Source organism: Oncorhynchus tshawytscha, linkage group LG12, assembly GCF_018296145.1.
Source record: "Oncorhynchus tshawytscha isolate Ot180627B linkage group LG12, Otsh_v2.0, whole genome shotgun sequence".
NCBI classification, from domain to species: Eukaryota; Metazoa; Chordata; class Actinopteri; order Salmoniformes; family Salmonidae; genus Oncorhynchus; species Oncorhynchus tshawytscha.
The window spans coordinates 45706359-45725496 of NC_056440.1; the positions used below are offsets into that span (position 1 = coordinate 45706359).

General features: G+C 39.1%; 2 protein-coding genes across 4 annotated transcripts in view; both read left to right on the forward strand.

Moving 5' to 3' along the window:
- Positions 1-2208: 2208 nt before the first annotated feature.
- On the forward strand, positions 2209-7457 carry LOC112263396 (survival motor neuron protein 1). 2 transcript variants are annotated; one of them, XM_024439565.2, is made up of 9 exons: positions 2209-2361; positions 4870-4941; positions 5191-5310; positions 5391-5582; positions 5758-5925; positions 6158-6232; positions 6409-6516; positions 6939-7016; positions 7220-7457. In XM_024439565.2, exons 1-8 carry the CDS (start codon positions 2314-2316, stop codon positions 6990-6992), a joined length of 837 nt encoding a protein of 278 aa, XP_024295333.1. In that variant the 5' UTR covers positions 2209-2313; the 3' UTR covers positions 6993-7016; positions 7220-7457. The 2 variants fall into 2 exon arrangements, with proteins under 2 accessions (XP_024295333.1, XP_024295332.1); XM_024439564.2 differs by having other exon boundaries at positions 7305-7457.
- Positions 7458-13728: 6271 nt separating this feature from the next.
- LOC112263397 (rhotekin) overlaps positions 13729-19138 on the forward strand; it is a 139738-nt gene continuing 134328 nt past the window's right edge. The window contains exon 1 of one of the 2 annotated variants that reach the window (XM_042330695.1): positions 13729-14218. In XM_042330695.1, the coding sequence (XP_042186629.1) occupies positions 14108-14218 (111 nt within the window). In that variant the 5' untranslated portion in view covers positions 13729-14107. The remainder of the gene's footprint in view (positions 14219-19138) is intronic. The other variant, XM_042330694.1, reaches the window with a different exon arrangement.

Sequence of the window (19138 nt, forward strand, 5' to 3'; positions counted from 1 at the left end):
ACTGTCTACATAAACAAACTTTTTACAAAATGCCCCTTGCATGGTCGCTGCTAGGTTTATTGTACAGATTGTGTTACAATTTAGATTTGGTGAACAGGTAGAATAAAACTAACAATTCCTTGAGCCCCATGTGATGTTACATATTCAATCCTGGTTCATTATTAAAATATACACTGATAAATAAACAAGGCTATACAATTGGTAACATATTAGGTATTCAGACATAAGGTCTACATTACGAAAAGGTACTATAGATTTCATCCCTCCACACTGACCCTGTGTACTGAGACAAAATGGTCATATCTGAGGTTAAGATGAAGCGCAATATGTGTTTAAGTGTGTTGCAGTCATTCTAATCAGCAGTAAAGAGAAAAAAACAAGGCTGTTGTAATCACCCATAGCCATGTATGTTTGTAGTACAATTATACACATTAGATTAGAATAGTCAACTCACTGGAGTATTATGTGTTTGAAGATACCCCTCTGTGTGTTCAAATCCGTAAAGAAAATGCAATGAAGATTACAACACTGCTGTGTAACATGACAGATTTAATTAGCTTTCAGGCACTGTGGATCGAGTGGCTTTGCTTACCTTTTTCTGAAATAGCCTCAAAGTCAGTAGCATCGTCTGAGATGCTCTTCTCAATTTTAAGAGTCTTAATTGAAACAGAACAAGAACAAAATAACATATACATTTCAAGCATGATCAAACTATAGTTAGCATACACCAAGCCAAGTACCTCGGCAAGTTTTTAAAATTAACTTCTGACTCGCTATGCGTCAATACTTAAAACATGTTTTTTCCTCTGTTGCTGTGTGCCTTTCTTTAATGCTGAAACACACTTTATATATATATATATATATATATATATGTATATATATGTATATATATATATATATGTATATATATATATATATATATATATATGTATATATATGTATATATATATATATATATATGTATATATATATATATGTATATATATATATATATGTATATATATATATGTATATATATATATATGTATAATATATATATGTATGTATATATGTATATATATATATGTATATATATATATATGTATAATATATATATATGTATGTATATATATATGTATATATATATATATGTATAATATATATATGTATGTATAATATATATATGTATATATATATGTATATATATATGTATATATATATGTATGTATATATATATATATATATATGTATATATATATGTATGTATATATATATGTATGTGTATATATATATGTATGTATATATATATATGTATGTATATATATATATATGTATATATATATATATGTATATATATATATATATATATGTATGTATATATATATATATGTATATATGTATGTATATATATATATATATATATATATATATATATATGTATATATATATATATATATGTATATATATGTATGTATAATATATATATGTATATATATATATATATATATATATGTATATATATATATATATATGTATATATATATATATGTATAATATATATATATATATGTATATATATATGTATAATATATATATATATATGTATATATATATGTATAATATATATATGTATAATATATATATGTATGTATGTATAATATATGTATAATATATATATATATTATATATATATGTATATATATATGTATAATATATATATGTATGTATGTATATAATATATATATATATATATATATATATATATATATATATATTGTATATATATATATATATGTATGTATAATATATATATATGTATATATATATATATATGTATAATATATATATAAAACGTTATTCAAATACAAGCATCGACTATTTCCTAAATGCTGTTGCTCTAAGATGGCAACGGAGCGTGAATGCACATGTGGAAATTGAATATCAACAGGGAATCTGTCAGCGGTTGTAATTGATTAACGTTTTATTAAAACGTATGGATTTAGGCAAAACAAAGGCGCGCATCAACAGAGGACAGACATAGGTACAGGGGAGGTTTAATGTCATTTTTTAGTATTGTAACGGGGTCGTTACATTGCAGACGCGTAGCTGGGCGCAGCCCATTTTTTTGCTGAAAAAATCACGACTTGCCAAAAAATGTGAACAATAGTGTTTGTGGACAGAGGGACGTACATTCGTTGCCAAGCCAACGTGCCCAAATTTTTGTCGCAGCTTTTAACGTCATCATTATTTAGGAACGTCAGCGACGCACGTCGCTACGCTTCAGTGAAAACCCAACAATCAAAGCTGTGAGAGCAGCCACATTTCTGCGTATTCATGGCAAATGGGTGTAAAGATATGCTTTTTGCTCGTGGAGCTGGACAAGTAAGTTACAATTTATATAGTTACTCAGTAAGTAGATAACTGCGTAGATTGGCTTGCTAACTAGTAGCTATTGTTGAATTTAAGCTAATGGTTGCAGATTCGCTAGATACCAACTAAGTTAGCCACCTAGCTAGATAGATAGCGAGCTACTCGGTATAGCAACGGAGTTTTAGTGTTAGCAGCACAGATGTAGGGTTAATTTTCATAATCTTGTTAGTGTTAGTGGTAACAAGTCAGATTGCCAGTTGATATGCCATCACCAGTCACTAAAAAGACTGATGGCCAATTCCAAATGTAGTTAGCGGGAACCAGGAAGGTCACGTAGCATTGGATATGTTTTACTATCTAGCAATTACCTGCTAGTTAGCTTGGCCATCTAGTTATGACACATTTATTATGCAGCTATGAATATTGAGCAGTGCATCACGACAAGCTAGATGGAATCTTGGCTATCAAGTAGAAAGCATAATGTAAGGAATGGATCGAAATGTACAGAATGGTTACCTGGAGGAAAATGGGGCAGGGTCATGCTTTTTCAATTTCAGTCAAGGGGAGGGTCGTGTTATTTATAATTTGTTACATTTCAATATTTCTCAGTGTTTTAGAATTAGTTGCTTATTAGGCTATATATCGATGTGTGCCAGATGCTGCCCCTCATCTCTGATTCTCCGCGGGGCGCGATTTCAAGTGCGCCTATAGGCTATTTAGTGTGGTCTCAATTAAATTATCTATAGGCTCGGAGAAGCACAGCGCACAATTATATTTATAAGATAGCTGCTGGGATGGTGTAAATACAACTGGGCTGCATTACACTGCTGTGGATATTCCAATCTGCTCTTGCTGATCAAATACTTTTTGTGTGCTGCCTAACAATTGGTGGTAATTCAGGAGGAGAGTCAAAGGTCGCCCGCCCCCAAAAAATGTCATTAGGCCTATGCACTATCTATGTTCTGTTCAGTTTGAGAAAGAGAGCGTAGTGATGAGATGGAGGACCGGAGTTCAACTTTGATAGCTTGCTACTACCATAATAGTTTTGTATTAAAAGCAATATGTTTATTACCCATTATTACCCATTTGGGGCGGCAGGGTAGCCTAGTGGTTAGAGCGTTGGACTAGTAACCAGAAGGCGAACAGGCAGTTAACCCACTGTTCCTAGGCCGTCATTGAAAATAAGAATTTGTTCTTAACTGACTTGCCTAGTTAGATAAAGGTCAAATTAAAAATGTATTTTTCTGCGTTAATGACCTCACAATAAGCCAGATGTAAGTAACTTACATTGTGGTGCTGAAACTTCAAACAGCATCGCGGCACAATCAATCTGAAATGGACAGCTCATGGTGCTGCAAGTAAGCAAATTCGAGTAGGCTAAATTCATTTCAACCATCTTCATTTTAATTATACTTTACTAACAACAAGAGGGCTTTGTGTTGGAGCCTATTTCATCCTATTTAAGAAATGGGTCATGTAATTAGCTACGTTACATGCCCATGGAGAGAGCATTGCATTGTAGATTTTCTAGTTGACTTGAGCTGTAACAGATTTCCACCATGATTTTCTGTTTTGCTATCAACCATATTATAATGTCAAATTGAAACATTTGTTCACAAAAAAAAACTCACATATTTGTGTTATTCAACACCCTAAATTAAAGGAATGAGTGGGTTTGGGTGGGTTTTACATTAAGGAACCTTCTAACTTATGTAACCATACCAACCGTAACATATCACGCTAATTTGAGTATCCCCGATTTACATTTACTGTGTTACGTTTAGTCTATGAGACCAGCCGGGGAAAGACGTGACTCTGATGCATATGGGAATATCATTGTTTTGTTTCTTTGACATTCAAAGGCTGAGATACAACCTTTTATAGCTGAGGAAACTAAAAATAGGCTTTGCTTGGGAAGTCATTTAATTTGGTCACTACCAATTGATTAAAGAGAGCTTTTAGGGAAACACTTGACACCTTCTCTCGTTAGGTTAAACCACGGTAATGGAGTAGCCAGTAGTTAAAGTTCACATTTTTCTGCGTCAGTAGGCCTACTCTGTCTGGTAGGCCTAACTTTTGAAAGTACCATACTCAGATTCTTAATGACTTCTCAGATTGAACTATTTGCAAACAGGGACAGTTTCGTTGCAAACAAGACACACTGATTTGGCATTGGAGAAATATAAGATGAACACGCAAGCCTATATCTCTGTCCATTCTTAGCCTGTAATTTGGGTGATTTGTGTGATATTAAAAAAAGATGCTGCTAATATGTAACATGGTGGAGAATTGCATGAAATGTTTATAAAAGGCTATTTTTTTCTTGAACCTGCAAATACGATGATAGATTCATGCAGTGCTTTTACTATAAAGGAGATCTTTCCACCCCTACTGTTGTCCACGGTACTCTGCGAACCCACAACAGTTTTCTCCATTGTAACCCTCATTATAAATAACGTGCTTACTCTAAGTCTCTCAGAGGATTGATTTGTTCCTCTAATTGTATTTTTTTTCTCCCAGAGTGACGATTCTGACATTTGGGATGACACTGCACTGATAAAGGCCTACGACAAAGCAGTTGCATCATTCAAGGTGCCTCCACAGTGTTATTATAGCGTTCTGTTGACTGTGTTCTTATTTTCCTCACATGGATTGACAATTGGGTTGAGAAACATGCATCAGTATCAGGTCATTACAGCTACAGTTTGTGCATTATGGTAGGCAAACATGTCTCCTGGAGTAGCATCTCAGAAAAGCTTCAGTGAAAATGTCCTGTTATCCCCCTCTGACGTCATGCTCACGTTTTGATACCTTTTTGTAACCATTGATCCTGACTGTCAGACTGCCCTGAAGGGTGAGGAGGACACCACAATCCCAAAGAAAGACAACCCCGGAAAGAAACGGAAAAACCACAAAAAGAACCGCAGCAGAAAGAGAAGTAGTGCTCCTTCCGATAAAGAGGTAGGCACTGCGCGATAATACAAGTACTTTTAAATGAAAGGGTCTAACCTAACAGATGTACAACGACTACTGTGTTGCAGTGGAGAGTCGGCGAGCCCTGCTGTGCCTACTGGTCTGAAGACGGCAAGCTCTACGCTGCCACTATCTCCTCCATAGACGAGAAGCGGGGCACCTGTATAGTTGTGTTCACAGACTATGGGAACGAGGAGGAGCTGAATCTCCGAGACCTTCTGACCGAGAGCTCCGAGGTAGAGGAGGAAGCCCCCGACAAGGTACGTTAAGGATGTTTGTGAAGGTGTCCCTAAGTGTATGATTGGTTTTGTAACTACTGAAGAGAATGGACGGTTAGCCTAGTGGAACTCAGCAGTAGGCATAGAAGTCAGACTTCAATTACTTTTGAATGGGGACATCTTTTGGAGTGTTCTTATTTCTCTTTCTGTAATGCAGGTTAAAGAAGCAGAGTCTTCTACAAAGGAGAGCGATCGGTCGTCCGCCCCTCACAGTCATGTACCACGCTCTAAACCCAAGTCCAAATCCCCCAAAGTACCTCCAATGTGGGGTCCAGGTTTCCCTGGCTTTCCCCCAGGTCCCCCTCCCATGCCTGGCTTCAGAATGGTAAGTAGACCCTAATTGTAGGTTGTCAGTCACTGTTCATCCGTGCATTACTTCTTAACATACGAAAAAGCCCCAAAATATTTTGGTGAACTTTTGCTTTAACTTTAATTTGGAAGTTGCTTAAACAGGCAGAGGTGGCATTTGAAACATGGCATCTTGTATGTGTGGATGGAATAGATCCTTTATTTGACAATGGAGTGTGCATATTTTTAGAGTGTTGTTCTGTCTACAGGGAGACTCTAGGCGACCTGGGGCCTCCGGGCCTGCCCCTCCGGGATGGCCTTCCATGATGCCCTCTGGGCCACCGGTAAGGTAGATTCTAGAGCACAGAAATATTCTCTGGCATTTGAAATGTTGGCCGTAGAGATCAGACTCTATTATCATATCATATGGCGCTTATTGAGCAGTGTCGCTGGTACATTTCTTAATGCAACAATCTGGAAGATGCACCAGGCTGAACATGGTTGTTTTGTCTCTTGTTAGATGATCCCTCCCCCTCCCCCCATGAGTCCAGACGGAGAGGACGATGAGGCCTTGGGAAGTATGCTGATCGCCTGGTACATGAGTGGATACCACACCGGATACTACCTGGTACAGTTGCATGCCATCCGCATCATGTCTTGCAGGCTGTAGATGAGACAGGAATTGCTTATTACTGATGTTTAAGTTGAATAATTCACTATCTAATACGCATAGCGGCATCTACATGGATACACGTTCTGTTCTTATTTTATAACTCTGGTTTGTTTTTGTTCTACCTTTTTTTGTTATTTTTAGTATTACATTGTTATTCATTACTGCATTGTTGGGGTTAATGCTTGCAAGAAAAGCATTTCACTGTACTTGTGCACTGTACTTGTGCATGTGAAAACCTGACGAATCTGGAGCATGGTTCCATGGATCGCGTGAAGATTGATCGGAAATACATTTTTAGTTCAATACCAGGTGTAAACGGGTTTTCCGACGTAAAAGGAAGTCTGTGTCTAAGTTGCTTCTTTTCTTTTCCGTTATAGGGGTTAAAGCAAGGCCGCAAAGAAGCTGCTGGAAAGAAGGCTCACCACAAGTGAAAAGGGGGACTTCGTCCTTACCTGGTAAATAAATTATAATTAGACGTTTTTTAGTCATTTACTAAACTGACTTACTTTAGTGTTTAAAAAAAATAAATTGTGTTGTAGCCATTACCTGCTCGGAAAGGATTCCATTGAAATCTTTCTTGACCGACTTGCATGAGCCTCTGATGTTTCGATTGCCACTTTGTGGAAAGAATATAATGATAATTTTCTTGCCATTTCAGAAAAACCGTCAACTAATATCTTCAAAACGTATGTGTTAATCCCGCCACAAAAATAATGACCTTTGTGTTCTGCTGCGGGTCCTAGGTGTTTGTCTCCATCCCAGATGCAGAGGACTGGAGGGCTGTGAATGAATTGTAACATGTGTGAATGAACTCTTGTTTCAAAGCCTCCATGTGTTTCAGGGTTAAGTTTTGTATTCTTTGTAAATAAACCCAAATAAAGGCTCTTAGCTCAAAATTTGCTGTTACATGTTACCTTTATTTTGTTTAATACGTGTGAGTATTCAATTAGTTGATCTCGCAATCAGAGAGGAGGCAAAGCGAGCTGAATTGACCTAAAACAATTGTCCATGTGAGATCACGCCCTTGTTTGTATGGAGGTTTATGTGAGAGTGTCAAATTACGTGAGGCTTATTTGATCGAATATAAATTTTGTACTGATATGAGCAGATGTGCGTGGCATTCTGTTAACTTTGAGAAAAACACCTTCGCTTCCATCTTTGAGGACATGTTTTCCCATTTTGCGAGTTTGCATTCGACTATCTTGTCAGCATGATAGATCAGCTTTGGTACAATCACCTTGATGTTTTTGACCTTTATTTAACTAGGCAAGTCAGTTAAGAAGAAATTCTTATTTTCAATGACAATTCAGGGGCAGATCTTTACCTTTTCGGCTCAAGGATTCGAACTTGCAACCTTGCGGTTACTAGTCCAACGCTCTAACCACTAGGCTACGCTGCTGCAGTAACAGTTCCTCCCCAGTAGATGGCAGGGTAGTCCTGTACACACTGAAGAAGTAATGTTACAGCAATTGTTTCAAAGTTCCTGCTTACACCAAAGCATGACATCATTATGTCATGTCAATTGATCAACTAAAGGTCCATTTGTGCGTGATGTTTTGCCACCTGTTTTCAATGTTGGCCAGCAACATCTCATAAACATATACCGACCATAATCTGTAATAAGACACTCATATCCATCTTTTTGTTTCACAACTGTCTTCCTCGCTCCCTGATGAGAGAAGCTTCTAAAGCTGCTGTGTATTCACTAGGAAGCAAATGGGATGAAACTGGGAGGGACCTACCTGAATCTTCCCGGTAAGAAAGCTGTTTCCATTGGAAACATCTTCTGTTGCAAAACTGTTTGCTACAGTGTGCACTAATGAATGCACCCCTAGTATAACATCAACGCGAAAATAGGATTACCAAGACCTTGGGCTGGGGGGAGGCCAAACGTAGTCCCTCTGCCCTGGCACTATCTCTACCAGGAGGGGAAGAGGTTTAGGCCTGAAATACTCGACCACAATACGTTATACCATACAAAATATACGAAATCAACAACCCGTTGCCCCAGCCCCATCTCCAAGACACTGTAAACATGAAAGGATTGTATAAGCAGTATGACCACAGTTCCACTTAATCCCTTTGAAGTTTTCACCAAATTCCCAGTATCCATTCATTTCAGATCTACTGATGTCTAGGCTAAGTTAACTTTGATATCCCTTTGCAGGGTATACACTTTGGTTGGAGGTTGCACATTGTTGGATTCTTGGTTAATATCAAGAGAACAATCTTTTTTTATATATATGTCCTCTGGGCTTAGACGTGACGCAAACGTTTAATTTCTATTTTGCTTTATCCTCTTTATACCTTGATACACAAATCCTTTCACGTCATTAAAGGTTAATTACTTCTCTAGTTATATCACAAAGGACTAATCCACAATAAATTGGAGTCAAAAATATAAAGGGCATGTACAGTATATGCGCATAGTACTACATACTGTAATAGTACATAAAAAAGCCATGTCATTATAGTAAGTGTAATGTGCTAGCTCTAATATTTCCACTCTGGAGGTCACGTGGATGTTTTTCTACTCGTGTGTGTGTGTGTGTGTGTGTGTGTGTGTGTGAGAGAGGGAGAGATTCTGTGGTTGAGATGAGAGAGGACTATTGTCTTCGATTTTAGACTATGCCATCATGCCCCAGCTGTTCTCTAGGCTTTGCTCACAGCTATGTGATTGTCTTTTTGCATGTGTTCTATCACTGACATTTTGTACCCACTGTGCCAACGTCCAAGTTAGAAAGCCAGACTAAGGGCAATCTGGGTTGGGCCAATGTCATGGTGGGAGCTAGGGTTGGACAGCGTCTTGATTCCCGGATGTGGCATAGGAGGCATAGGATAGGTGTATGTAAGCCCCTTTCCTGAAAATGAGCAATTCAAGGGGTCTGCCTCAGCAAGGAGTTCAGAGGGTCTGCCTCAGCTTGGAAAAGCTACGAAGGTGGTTTGAAATGTGGCTTGAAATGTCTGATTCCATGTACATTTTGGCTGTTCAGACTGCAGGAAAACTACTAAAATTGTGATTTTTGTCAGACCGCACTTGGAGTTAAAGTCATCAAATAAAAAAGATGTAACATACACAACAACTTAAATATTCTAGTAACGTGATGTGAATAAATTATGCTTAAGTGGAAAGCAGTAGGGTGAATTCAGAAAGAGTTGGACAGGTTAATCCCGATGCATTTATTTCTTGGTCTCACAAGAGAAAATCAAAACTATTGTTACTAAGCCCCTGCAGAGAAACCACATGATCAAAAACATCATAGAAGGGGGCAGAGCAAGCGTCAAACAGGAAGCTCACACCGCGAAGCACACGATAAGATCAGTGACCAGTAACAGTGCATGTGTAAAATCACTGGGGAAGCCAAGACAGAAATAAAAACTATTACTACCTGTGTTGTGATAGTGTTGTTTTCTCTATAACCTGTTTGCCACCATGATATATAGGCCTAAGGCTGAGACAAAATAAAGGCAGAATAAATTCAACCACACCTTTGTTTCATCACTAACAGGAGAGTAATCTCTGTCCAATGAAGTCCACAACACATATTGCATGTAACAAACAGTTACATGACCTACAGCATGGTCAAGCAAGTTAATGTTTCTGACATTTTCGGACTACTAAACAACTATTGATTTAGAACCATGGAGAGTTACCACAAGTTGCAAAGAAAACAGGAGCTGCCTCCACTATTCTAGCATGATTTCAACTTCAACATTTCAATATCATCATATCACCTATGCTTAGTGTAATACTGTGACAACTAAAAGATACCAGAAACGATTTAGTTCAATCAACATAAGATAAATATGATGTGACTGTCCATGGTTCTGATATCTCTCTTTATGTGTGTATGTGCAAGTAGAAAAAACATGTTCACGCACCCTAGACCTACTTATAGAGAAACGCCAATACCATCCTCCTCTTTCATGTTGCCTAAACGGTCTATAACTCTGTCATACAGTACACGCTTTGAGTTTTTGTTGTCCTCGTTAGCCAGGACGATGTTAGCCTACCTGCTCGCTAGCCTAACTTCCTTTCATGGGCAACAATGAGCCAGCTAGTTAACATTAGCCTACTACATCTAGCTACATAATGAACTTCTTTCGTCTCAGGCCAGGGGCACAATGTATGAATTTATGTTTGGATCAGAATCACCTTTATAATCATTGGCCAGTGCAGAGAATTAAGTAAAACCACAAGTCCAAATCCCTATCTCCATTCATGGCTAATTTAGGAAAGGGGAAATTTTAGCTAGCTGGCTAGCCACCGGATGACATTGACACAACGAGATTAAACAATTCAAGTTGTGTCTGACAATTACATTTAGCTTTTGATGTGATTGGTGTGAAGCCAAATCCAAACTGGCTTCCCTTGACCTTTTTTTTGGGTGTACCAGGACCATTCACAGTTGAGCTCACTCAGTTTAGCTCAACTCTGATTGGCTATTATTTTATACTTTTTTTATCAGGGAGGCCAAATGCTTGCTGGCTTCCCTTGCATTCAATGAGTGTAATAATCATGGCTGAATTACCGACTGGGCATGCAGGGCACTTGCCCAGAGGCCCTGACCTCCAGGGGGCTGTCATGCCAAATAATGTCCCCCAGACAAAAAGTGTGTGTGTCCCCGCGTCACAATGGGATTCGATAAACTATTAGCGTTCGTTGCCATATCAACGGTGTGACGACCTAACGATTCTAATTTTGTATCTCATTACAGCCTAAATTACGTTCTTTTCATCCTTGGTATGCAAACAAGGCTGATTTCCTCGTCCTCGACAATTTTGCTGTTTAAACTTGTTTGGTTTAGCTAATAAAAGGAGAACTTTACTTCAAACTACTTTTGGGTACCTTGTTACCATTACAATATGAAATCAATTTCTTAAACGTTGCTACTTTTCAGAAATAGCAAAGAAAATGTGTCATCTTCTTGACACATTAAAATACTTCACTTAGAGATCACAAAGTCAGCTAATGTCCACTCCATTCATATGCAAATCCATTCGATTCATACACTGTCTTAGCTGGATGTCATGTTTTCATTTTCACCTGCCCTTCCCTTATCTACACTGAAATTGTATCATTTCACTAGTCCTATATTATAATTCATTTTGTTCTAACTTGCATAGCTCATTAGTACACACACGTGGTTAAATATATCTATTGTGGGTACTAGGATACAGCAATGCACAACGAGGAACTAATAAATACCATCAAAGGATACTGTGCAACTTACAATAATGAAACACATTGTGAAACAGCTGTGAAAACCAACCTGGCCATGTTTAAGATTTTAATATCTAAACTTCAAATTTTTGGGGGGGTACAGTTGTCATTCATTTATTTTCACAGATTTGTTGTACATTCACACGGCAATCAGACTAAAATACTGAATACTGGTGTGTGAAATATAGAGTGGTTGCTGTGTGGGTGGGAGGTTCTGCCTGCCACTTATTCTCAACAGGAAGTCAGTCTCGGAAGGGGGACTTGAAGAGGGAGACTGCAAAGTCCAAGCACTGCTGCTCTCTTTGTTCTGAGTGTTTTTAGTTCATCTGTGTATCCTCACATATTATGTGCCCAGGATGATAGAGCAAGAAAACGTTCTTAGCAGGTAATGACAACATGACAATAACAGTAGCTGTAGATGATGTAATGAAAAGTTGGAGGATGGTTGGTAATGGAGGACGTCAGATGGATCCACGTTTGGGTGTTGGGCAGAACCCCCTGGCTCCTGGAGAACAGGAGCAGAGTTAAAGGGAACAGGGTAGGAGACAGAGACGTAAACAAGCCAACACACAGGTTACACTTTACTGTGAGAAGATTTGAGGGATTAGTGCAGTGTTAAAAATGGGAGACATGTACTTTTCAACCGTTTTGGGAGGTATAGCCTACCTCCAAGCTGCTCCGACACAGAGAATCAGACTGATCTGAACCCACTAACACATTTCATACAATTATATGATTTCAGGGTGAAATCCTTTAGTAATTACTTTAAACATATACATTCCCTTATCAACTACATTAAAAGATAAATAGCCTACCTACAGTATAGGTTACATAAGCCTATATTTCTATGACATTGAAATACATTTCATGTTTACTCAATTGAGTTTAATTTTCCTATTTGACTACTGGCAGTCATTTTTGACTCAATATATTTCATGATGTGTAGCCTAAAAGGCTCGCAATGATGTGCCAAATCTTGATTTAGTACATTATTATTGGGTAAGCAATAGAATAAGCCCCCTCAATATTTGTAGCCATAGGTGCTAATATCTTTCGAGGAGCTAATCCGTCATCAGTATTGTGGAATAATTATAATGTTAAGATAAGATTTTAATGGAGAAAGCTGATTTGAGAGCAGGGATGCCATTCTTTTAATCCTATCATCGACACGTGCCTCAACGAGGCACTTATTGTACGTTGTCTCTGCATTGTGTTTTGGGAAACGCATATTACATCTTCAGCCGTTGGGGTGGGGTTCTACTAACTAAGCTAACATATGGAATTGTTTTAAGTTGGTCATACCATGGATCATTTTCCTATTTGATTTTGAAGTTTAGGACCCATGTAGGTATCCGCCAAAGAGATATATGAAAAAAATATAAAATATTTAATTAGGCCTTTACTGCTATAGCCCATAGAAACGCATTTAATAACGTATTCATAAATAGCAAATCAGACAGTATAATGTTTTGAAATGTCTGTCATATATCTAGAATATATAAGAAAGCTCAGGAAATCGATATATATATATTTTTACATTTTGGATACCGGTACTGGCTACCCAAACCTTTTGTAAACTACAGACAGAAATTGGCTCATCGGTGGTACTGACTTCAGTCTCAATCGACCACATCCGCCTATGTAACATCTGCTGTGGAAAGTGGCAGAGATTCAGTCCTGTGGGGCCCAAACCTTTCGGTTTTCGGGAGAAGACCGATTTTCGGGATGTCTCCTGGTCGTATTAACAGGACTGTATCTCTGCCACTTTCCACAGCAGATGAGTTACATAGGTGGATGTGGTGGATTAAGACTCAGGCCTTTGTTTTTTTTGTATAGGCTATCTCTAATTTAAACAGAAGGATTTTGATGTGGATTGTTTTATTGTTTAATGTCGACCCTATAGGTTTTTAAAACACTCGTAAGCCTTAGTTCCATCTTTACCGGGAAACCGGGTCCAGCAGAACAAGGCAGAATCCCTGCCTTACATGCAGCGCTAAACAAGACATCACCGGTAGAGGTCTCAACTGGAATAGTCCAAAAGTTATGTCGGGCACCACAGTCACACACAGTGGGCACACCAGGGAATTTAGAGCTTTCTGGTAATTATGCAAGGAGTCTGTAAGTATTCCTTTATGAATAGTTTGTTATTTGTAGTTGAAAAATAGTTGAGAGTAGCCTAAACATAATTGTGTCCTTTCGAGAAATGTTGATGTAGTTGCGCACCTGGATAAGCTACTTCCAAAAGGATCTCCGCACCAGCGCGCTACCAACAGGACGTTTCATACAGCAAGAAGTATTTCGATTTGAACCCGCAAGCTTGCAATGTTTTGCCGAACTCAAACAACAAGAGCCGCGATTGCCCGTGGTTCAGCCCTTGAAATGGAGATACGGCGAGGGAAGTTCAGACGGAGTGTTTTCTTGGACACTTTACAGGTAAATTGAGGTTATTGTTATCGAGGACGAACGTAGGGTTTTGTTTACTGTCATTTGGTCGTTGCGCTCTGTATCCGCACTATGATTGCGCTGCAATCAAGATGAGAAACGTGTTGTGCTGGGCAATGGCAGGTACAAAGTTGTCCCCAAATCCGTGATACATTGTAGCCGCTAATGCCTAGTGTATTTTTCTTTCATTGAAATGTGCAACAATTTAATGTTAGGGGTCCGTGTATCGTCTCGTCATTGGTTATTTGATTCAGAAGACAAAGTGGAACAATGGAAAACAGCTAGATTTTCGTTTTGAGTTTCTGAATTTGAAAAACGAAAATCAACTTGTTTTCTCATTTATTGTGTTAAAATTGGACATGGAATAACAAACAACACATTTTATTCAAATGTTTCTTTTCGTTTTTTGTTTTGTTCATACCTGGAGACTAATCACAGGGCTTGGGAGGGGTGTTTACAGCCTAGGTTGGCAGCACAGATAATGGATTAGACTGTGTGAGTGTGACAGGAAGATAAAAAATACTCATGTTAGCTAAAATGTAGACCTTATCATGAAATTAGCATGCCAATAGAACAAACTCAACAACTGAACGAAGTTGGCTTGCATTAGCTAGCTAGCAAGCTGGCTACTGTTTAGCTAGCAGGCTGGCTGGTTAGCTAGCCCTACCTGGCTACTGGCTATAGTCATGTTAGCTAGTGGAAGTAAGTTAGTCCCTCAACATGCTACAAGATGAAGCTCCCTGGTCAGAGCTACCATCTGAAGAAAGGTAGATTTCTCCATTACTTTCTGTAGCTAACTTAGCTAGACCTTCTGAGTGGATGATGGTGCTTATTGACTGAATAATAATGAACTGCAGTTACTATCTGGTACTTTTACCGATCTGGCACTTTTACCAATCTGGCACTTTGCATTGCTGCTTACACATAATGCTTACACATGCAACCATATCCAATTAAGCTATAGTGAGTGATTGCGTGTGTGTGTGTGTGTGTGTGTGTGTGTGTGTGTGTGTGTGTGTGTGTGAATGTTCCCGCAGGGGAAGGGCACAGTATGGTATCTGAGCAGATCATCATGAATTTCATGTAGTTACATTAGCCACTCACTCACTCACTCACTCACTCACTCACTCACTCACTCACTCACTCACTCACTCACTCACTCACTCAGAGGACCATTCATACAGTTTTCATTCCCTATCCAGTGGACATCATGCTTTCAAGGTCCTGCACTACTGCCTCCTACAACACCATGATGAGAAGCGATAAGCCTGTCTCCATGACGATAAGTCAACATATCTCTCTAACCCTGCTGTACCCTACAGTGCTGAAACAATATGACTCTAGAACAGTTTTACACTATTTTTAAATGGAATTCTCAATAGTGATTATTCTCTCTGTCTTGACCATCCTCACAGTTCACTCAAAGATGGTATGTAGGCTGGTTGATGGCACCTGCATGTCTGTTTGAGGTACAACCTGACAGAACATATCAGAATGCTTGGACCTCAGCTGAGACCATCCTTTCCTTTCCTGTCACATAATTTGAATGATCCCTCAACTGCCCCATGCTCTCTCCTTCTCTCCAGGATACATTAGGTGACATTTCTTTGTTTTTGGTACCCCCTCATCCTACATTTTCTCACTTTTGTTCAACTGCTTTTTTTGATTAAATCATTTTAATTCAATGTTTAAATAGATGTTTTTTTTGTGAAACTTGACAGATGACACTTGTATGGAGAGATGTGGGGGGAGAGAGTGGATAGATGGGTGTAGATTGGTTTGGTCGAAGAAACTCCCTCTCCCCCTACCTCCCTTCTTTCACTTAAAAGTGAATGCCCCTCCACCAGGACTGCTGCACAGAATAACTTCCAAGCTGCGCAGAGATGCAAGAAATTGAACTTCACTGAGTTCACCTCATTAGTTTGCACTGTATAGATCAATGTTTTTTCCCGGTGATAGAATCAACATTTCATCAGACCCTTTCCAATGCTACAAAACAAAAAAACTATAATGTTGCAAGATTGAATCTATGATTTTGTTGTAGGCAGAGGGCAACGGAGTAGAATTCTATTGGCAGGGGTAGTAGCCCATGAGGGGCCTTTCAATCACCCGTAGGGAATGTGCTTTTCAGATCAGAGCAGCGCGTGTGAACATTTGTTAATATTCCTTTCTAGCTAATGTGTTATTAGCCCAGTTATAGATAAGTATAGGTCAGCAATGGGGAGTTATTGCTTTCTACAAGAGCACAAAACAAGTAGGCTACATTTCAAGCTGTATGTTCAGACATTCACAGAAATAACGACAGCATAACACAATCAACATAAATAGTCCACAACAGTGAAATGAGATACTTCAATGTGAATTAATGAGGTGGAACACACCTCAATTCAAACTGTTGTTAGAAAATAAAACTTGTTAGAAAATCATTTGAAATTGACAAGTTGAACCTGCTTATAGATAATTAGCAGGCAGTGAGTGTTAACTGTACTATTGCGTAACAATCACATTTTGAAAAGTGAGTGCCTTCTGACATCATGTGCATAAAACAACTCACGCTGGGGTGACAGAGATATTTGGAACTCACATGTGAAAATGTTAAAGGGACAGTGTTGTATTTTGAGACAGACTTGAATATGCAAATAAGCCAATAGGTTGAGGGGTAGCCTACATTGTCTAATTCTCTATTTGGTAACAATAATTCATTTTGTTTTGTAAAGTACAATGCAATCTACAGTCACCTATTTGGCCCATGGTGTTACAGACCAAGTAAAAAATAATGAATGTCAAGCCCTTCATCATGTAAAAACATTTTAAAAGTCTCATGCAATGTAGGCTTGTATTGAACACCACATATAGGCTACTGTAAGCTATATCATAGAAATCAAAAGCTATTTCCACGTGAAAATGTTATGGGATTTGCTTCATTGGCTTGTTGGTAGGCCTACATTATGCTCAAATGTTACTCGTAACAGGAAACTAGGTGTACGTCGCATGTCACTACGTCACAGGTGAGGAGGCATTTGAACGTAAAACTTTTTTTTATTTTTTACAAAATGTGTTTTTTTGCAGAAATGCCTTCTGGAACGTGAACTTTCATGGGCCTTAATAACAAACGTGTATTCCATCCGTAAATACAAATAAAATAGTTCAATTACAAGCCATGGAAAAATACATGAATCTTGCCGCTAGCCATGATTGGCTGAGATAACGGATGGGCTGGACATGCTTGGAGATGAGTTTGGATTGGTTTCATTCTGCCGTGACGCGTTCACCCATGTATACGGGTAAGAGTCTGGTTACATTTTCAGATATAATACGTTTATAATTTTGTCAGAAAGTCGGTGTCATTGCAAGTTAAAACATAATGTTAGATAGCTGGCATACGTTAGCTTGCTGGCTCGCTTGCTAACGTTAAGTGTATGATCTGTGTAGTAATATTATTCAAATCAGAAATTAATTTGCATTGCTAGTTATAGCCTAATGTTAGCTAGCTAACATTGAACCTAGTTGGTTAGCTTTAGCTACCGGCAGATTCATAATACAACTATGGCAATTTTGTATTGGTAGTAGTATGAGTTGGGATTATTCCAGTTCATTGTTTAGCTAGCTAACTGCATGTCTAAACAAAAGACTCCACTTCATCGCTGAAGTTGGAGACTTTTATCTCCCTCACCAACTTCAAACATCTGCTATCTGAGCAGCTAGCCGATCGCTGCAGCTGTACATAGTCTATCGGTAAATAGCCCACCCATTTTTACCTACCTCATCCCCATACTGTTTTTATTTATTTACTTTTCTGCTCTTTTGCACACCAATATCTCTACCTGTACATCAAATCAAATCAAATTTATTTATATAGCCCTTCGTACATCAGCTGATATCTCAAAGTGCTGTACAGAAACCCAGCCTAAAACCCCAAACAGCAAGCAATGCAGGTGTAGAAGCACGGTGGCTAGGAAAAACTCCCTAGAAAGGCCAAAACCTAGGAAGAAACCTAGAGAGGAACCAGGCTATGTGGGGTGGCCAGTCCTCTTTTGGCTGTGCCGGGTGGAGATTATAACAGAACATGGCCAAGATGTTCAAATGTTCATAAATGACCAGCATGGTCGAATAATAATAAGGCAGAACAGTTGAAACTGGAGCAGCAGCACAGTCAGGTGGAAGTTGAAACTGGAGCAGCAGCATGGCCAGGTGGACTGGGGACAGCAAGGAGTCATCATGTCAGGTAGTCCTGGGGCATGGTCCTAGGGCTCAGGTCAGTTGAAACTGGAACAGCAGCATGGCCAGGTGGACTGGGGACAGCAAGGAGTCATCATGTCAGGTAGTCCTGGAGCTCAGGTCCTAGGGCTCAGGTCCTCCGAGAGAGAGAAAGAAAGAGAGAAGGAGAGAATTAGAGAACGCACACTTAGATTCACACAGGACACCGAATAGGACAGGAGAAGTACTCCAGATATAACAAACTGACCCCAGCCCCCGACACATAAACTACTGCAGCATAAATACTGGAGGCTGAGACAGGAGGGGTCAGGAGACACTGTGGCCCCATCCGAGGTCACCCCCGGACAGGGCCAAACAGGAAGGATATAACCCCACCCACTTTGCCAAAGCACAGCCCCCACACCACTAGAGGGATATCTTCAACCACCAACTTACCACTCCTGAGACAAGGCTGAGTATAGCCCACAAAGATCTCCGCCACGGCACAACCCAAGGGGGGCGCCAACCCAGACAGGATGACCACAACAGTGAATCAACCCACTCAGGTGACGCACCCCCTCCAGGGACGGCATGAGAGAGCCCCAGTAAGCCAGTGACCCAGCCCCTGTAATAGGGTTAGAGGCAGAGAATCCCAGTGGAAAGAGGGGAACCGGCCAGGCAGAGACAGCAAGGGCGGTTCGTTGCTCCAGAGCC

Excerpts from the sequence above, each read along its gene's own strand:
- LOC112263396 (XM_024439565.2), top strand. The coding sequence starts at position 2,314 with ATGGCAAATGGGTGTAAAGATATGCTTTTTGCTCGTGGAGCTGGACAA. Across the intron at positions 2,362-4,869 it reads TTGCTCGTGGAGCTGGACAA|AGTGACGATTCTGACATTTG; the intron begins GTAAGTTACAAT and ends TTTTTCTCCCAG. Across the intron at positions 6,517-6,938 it reads ACCACACCGGATACTACCTG|GGGTTAAAGCAAGGCCGCAA; the intron begins GTACAGTTGCAT and ends TTTCCGTTATAG.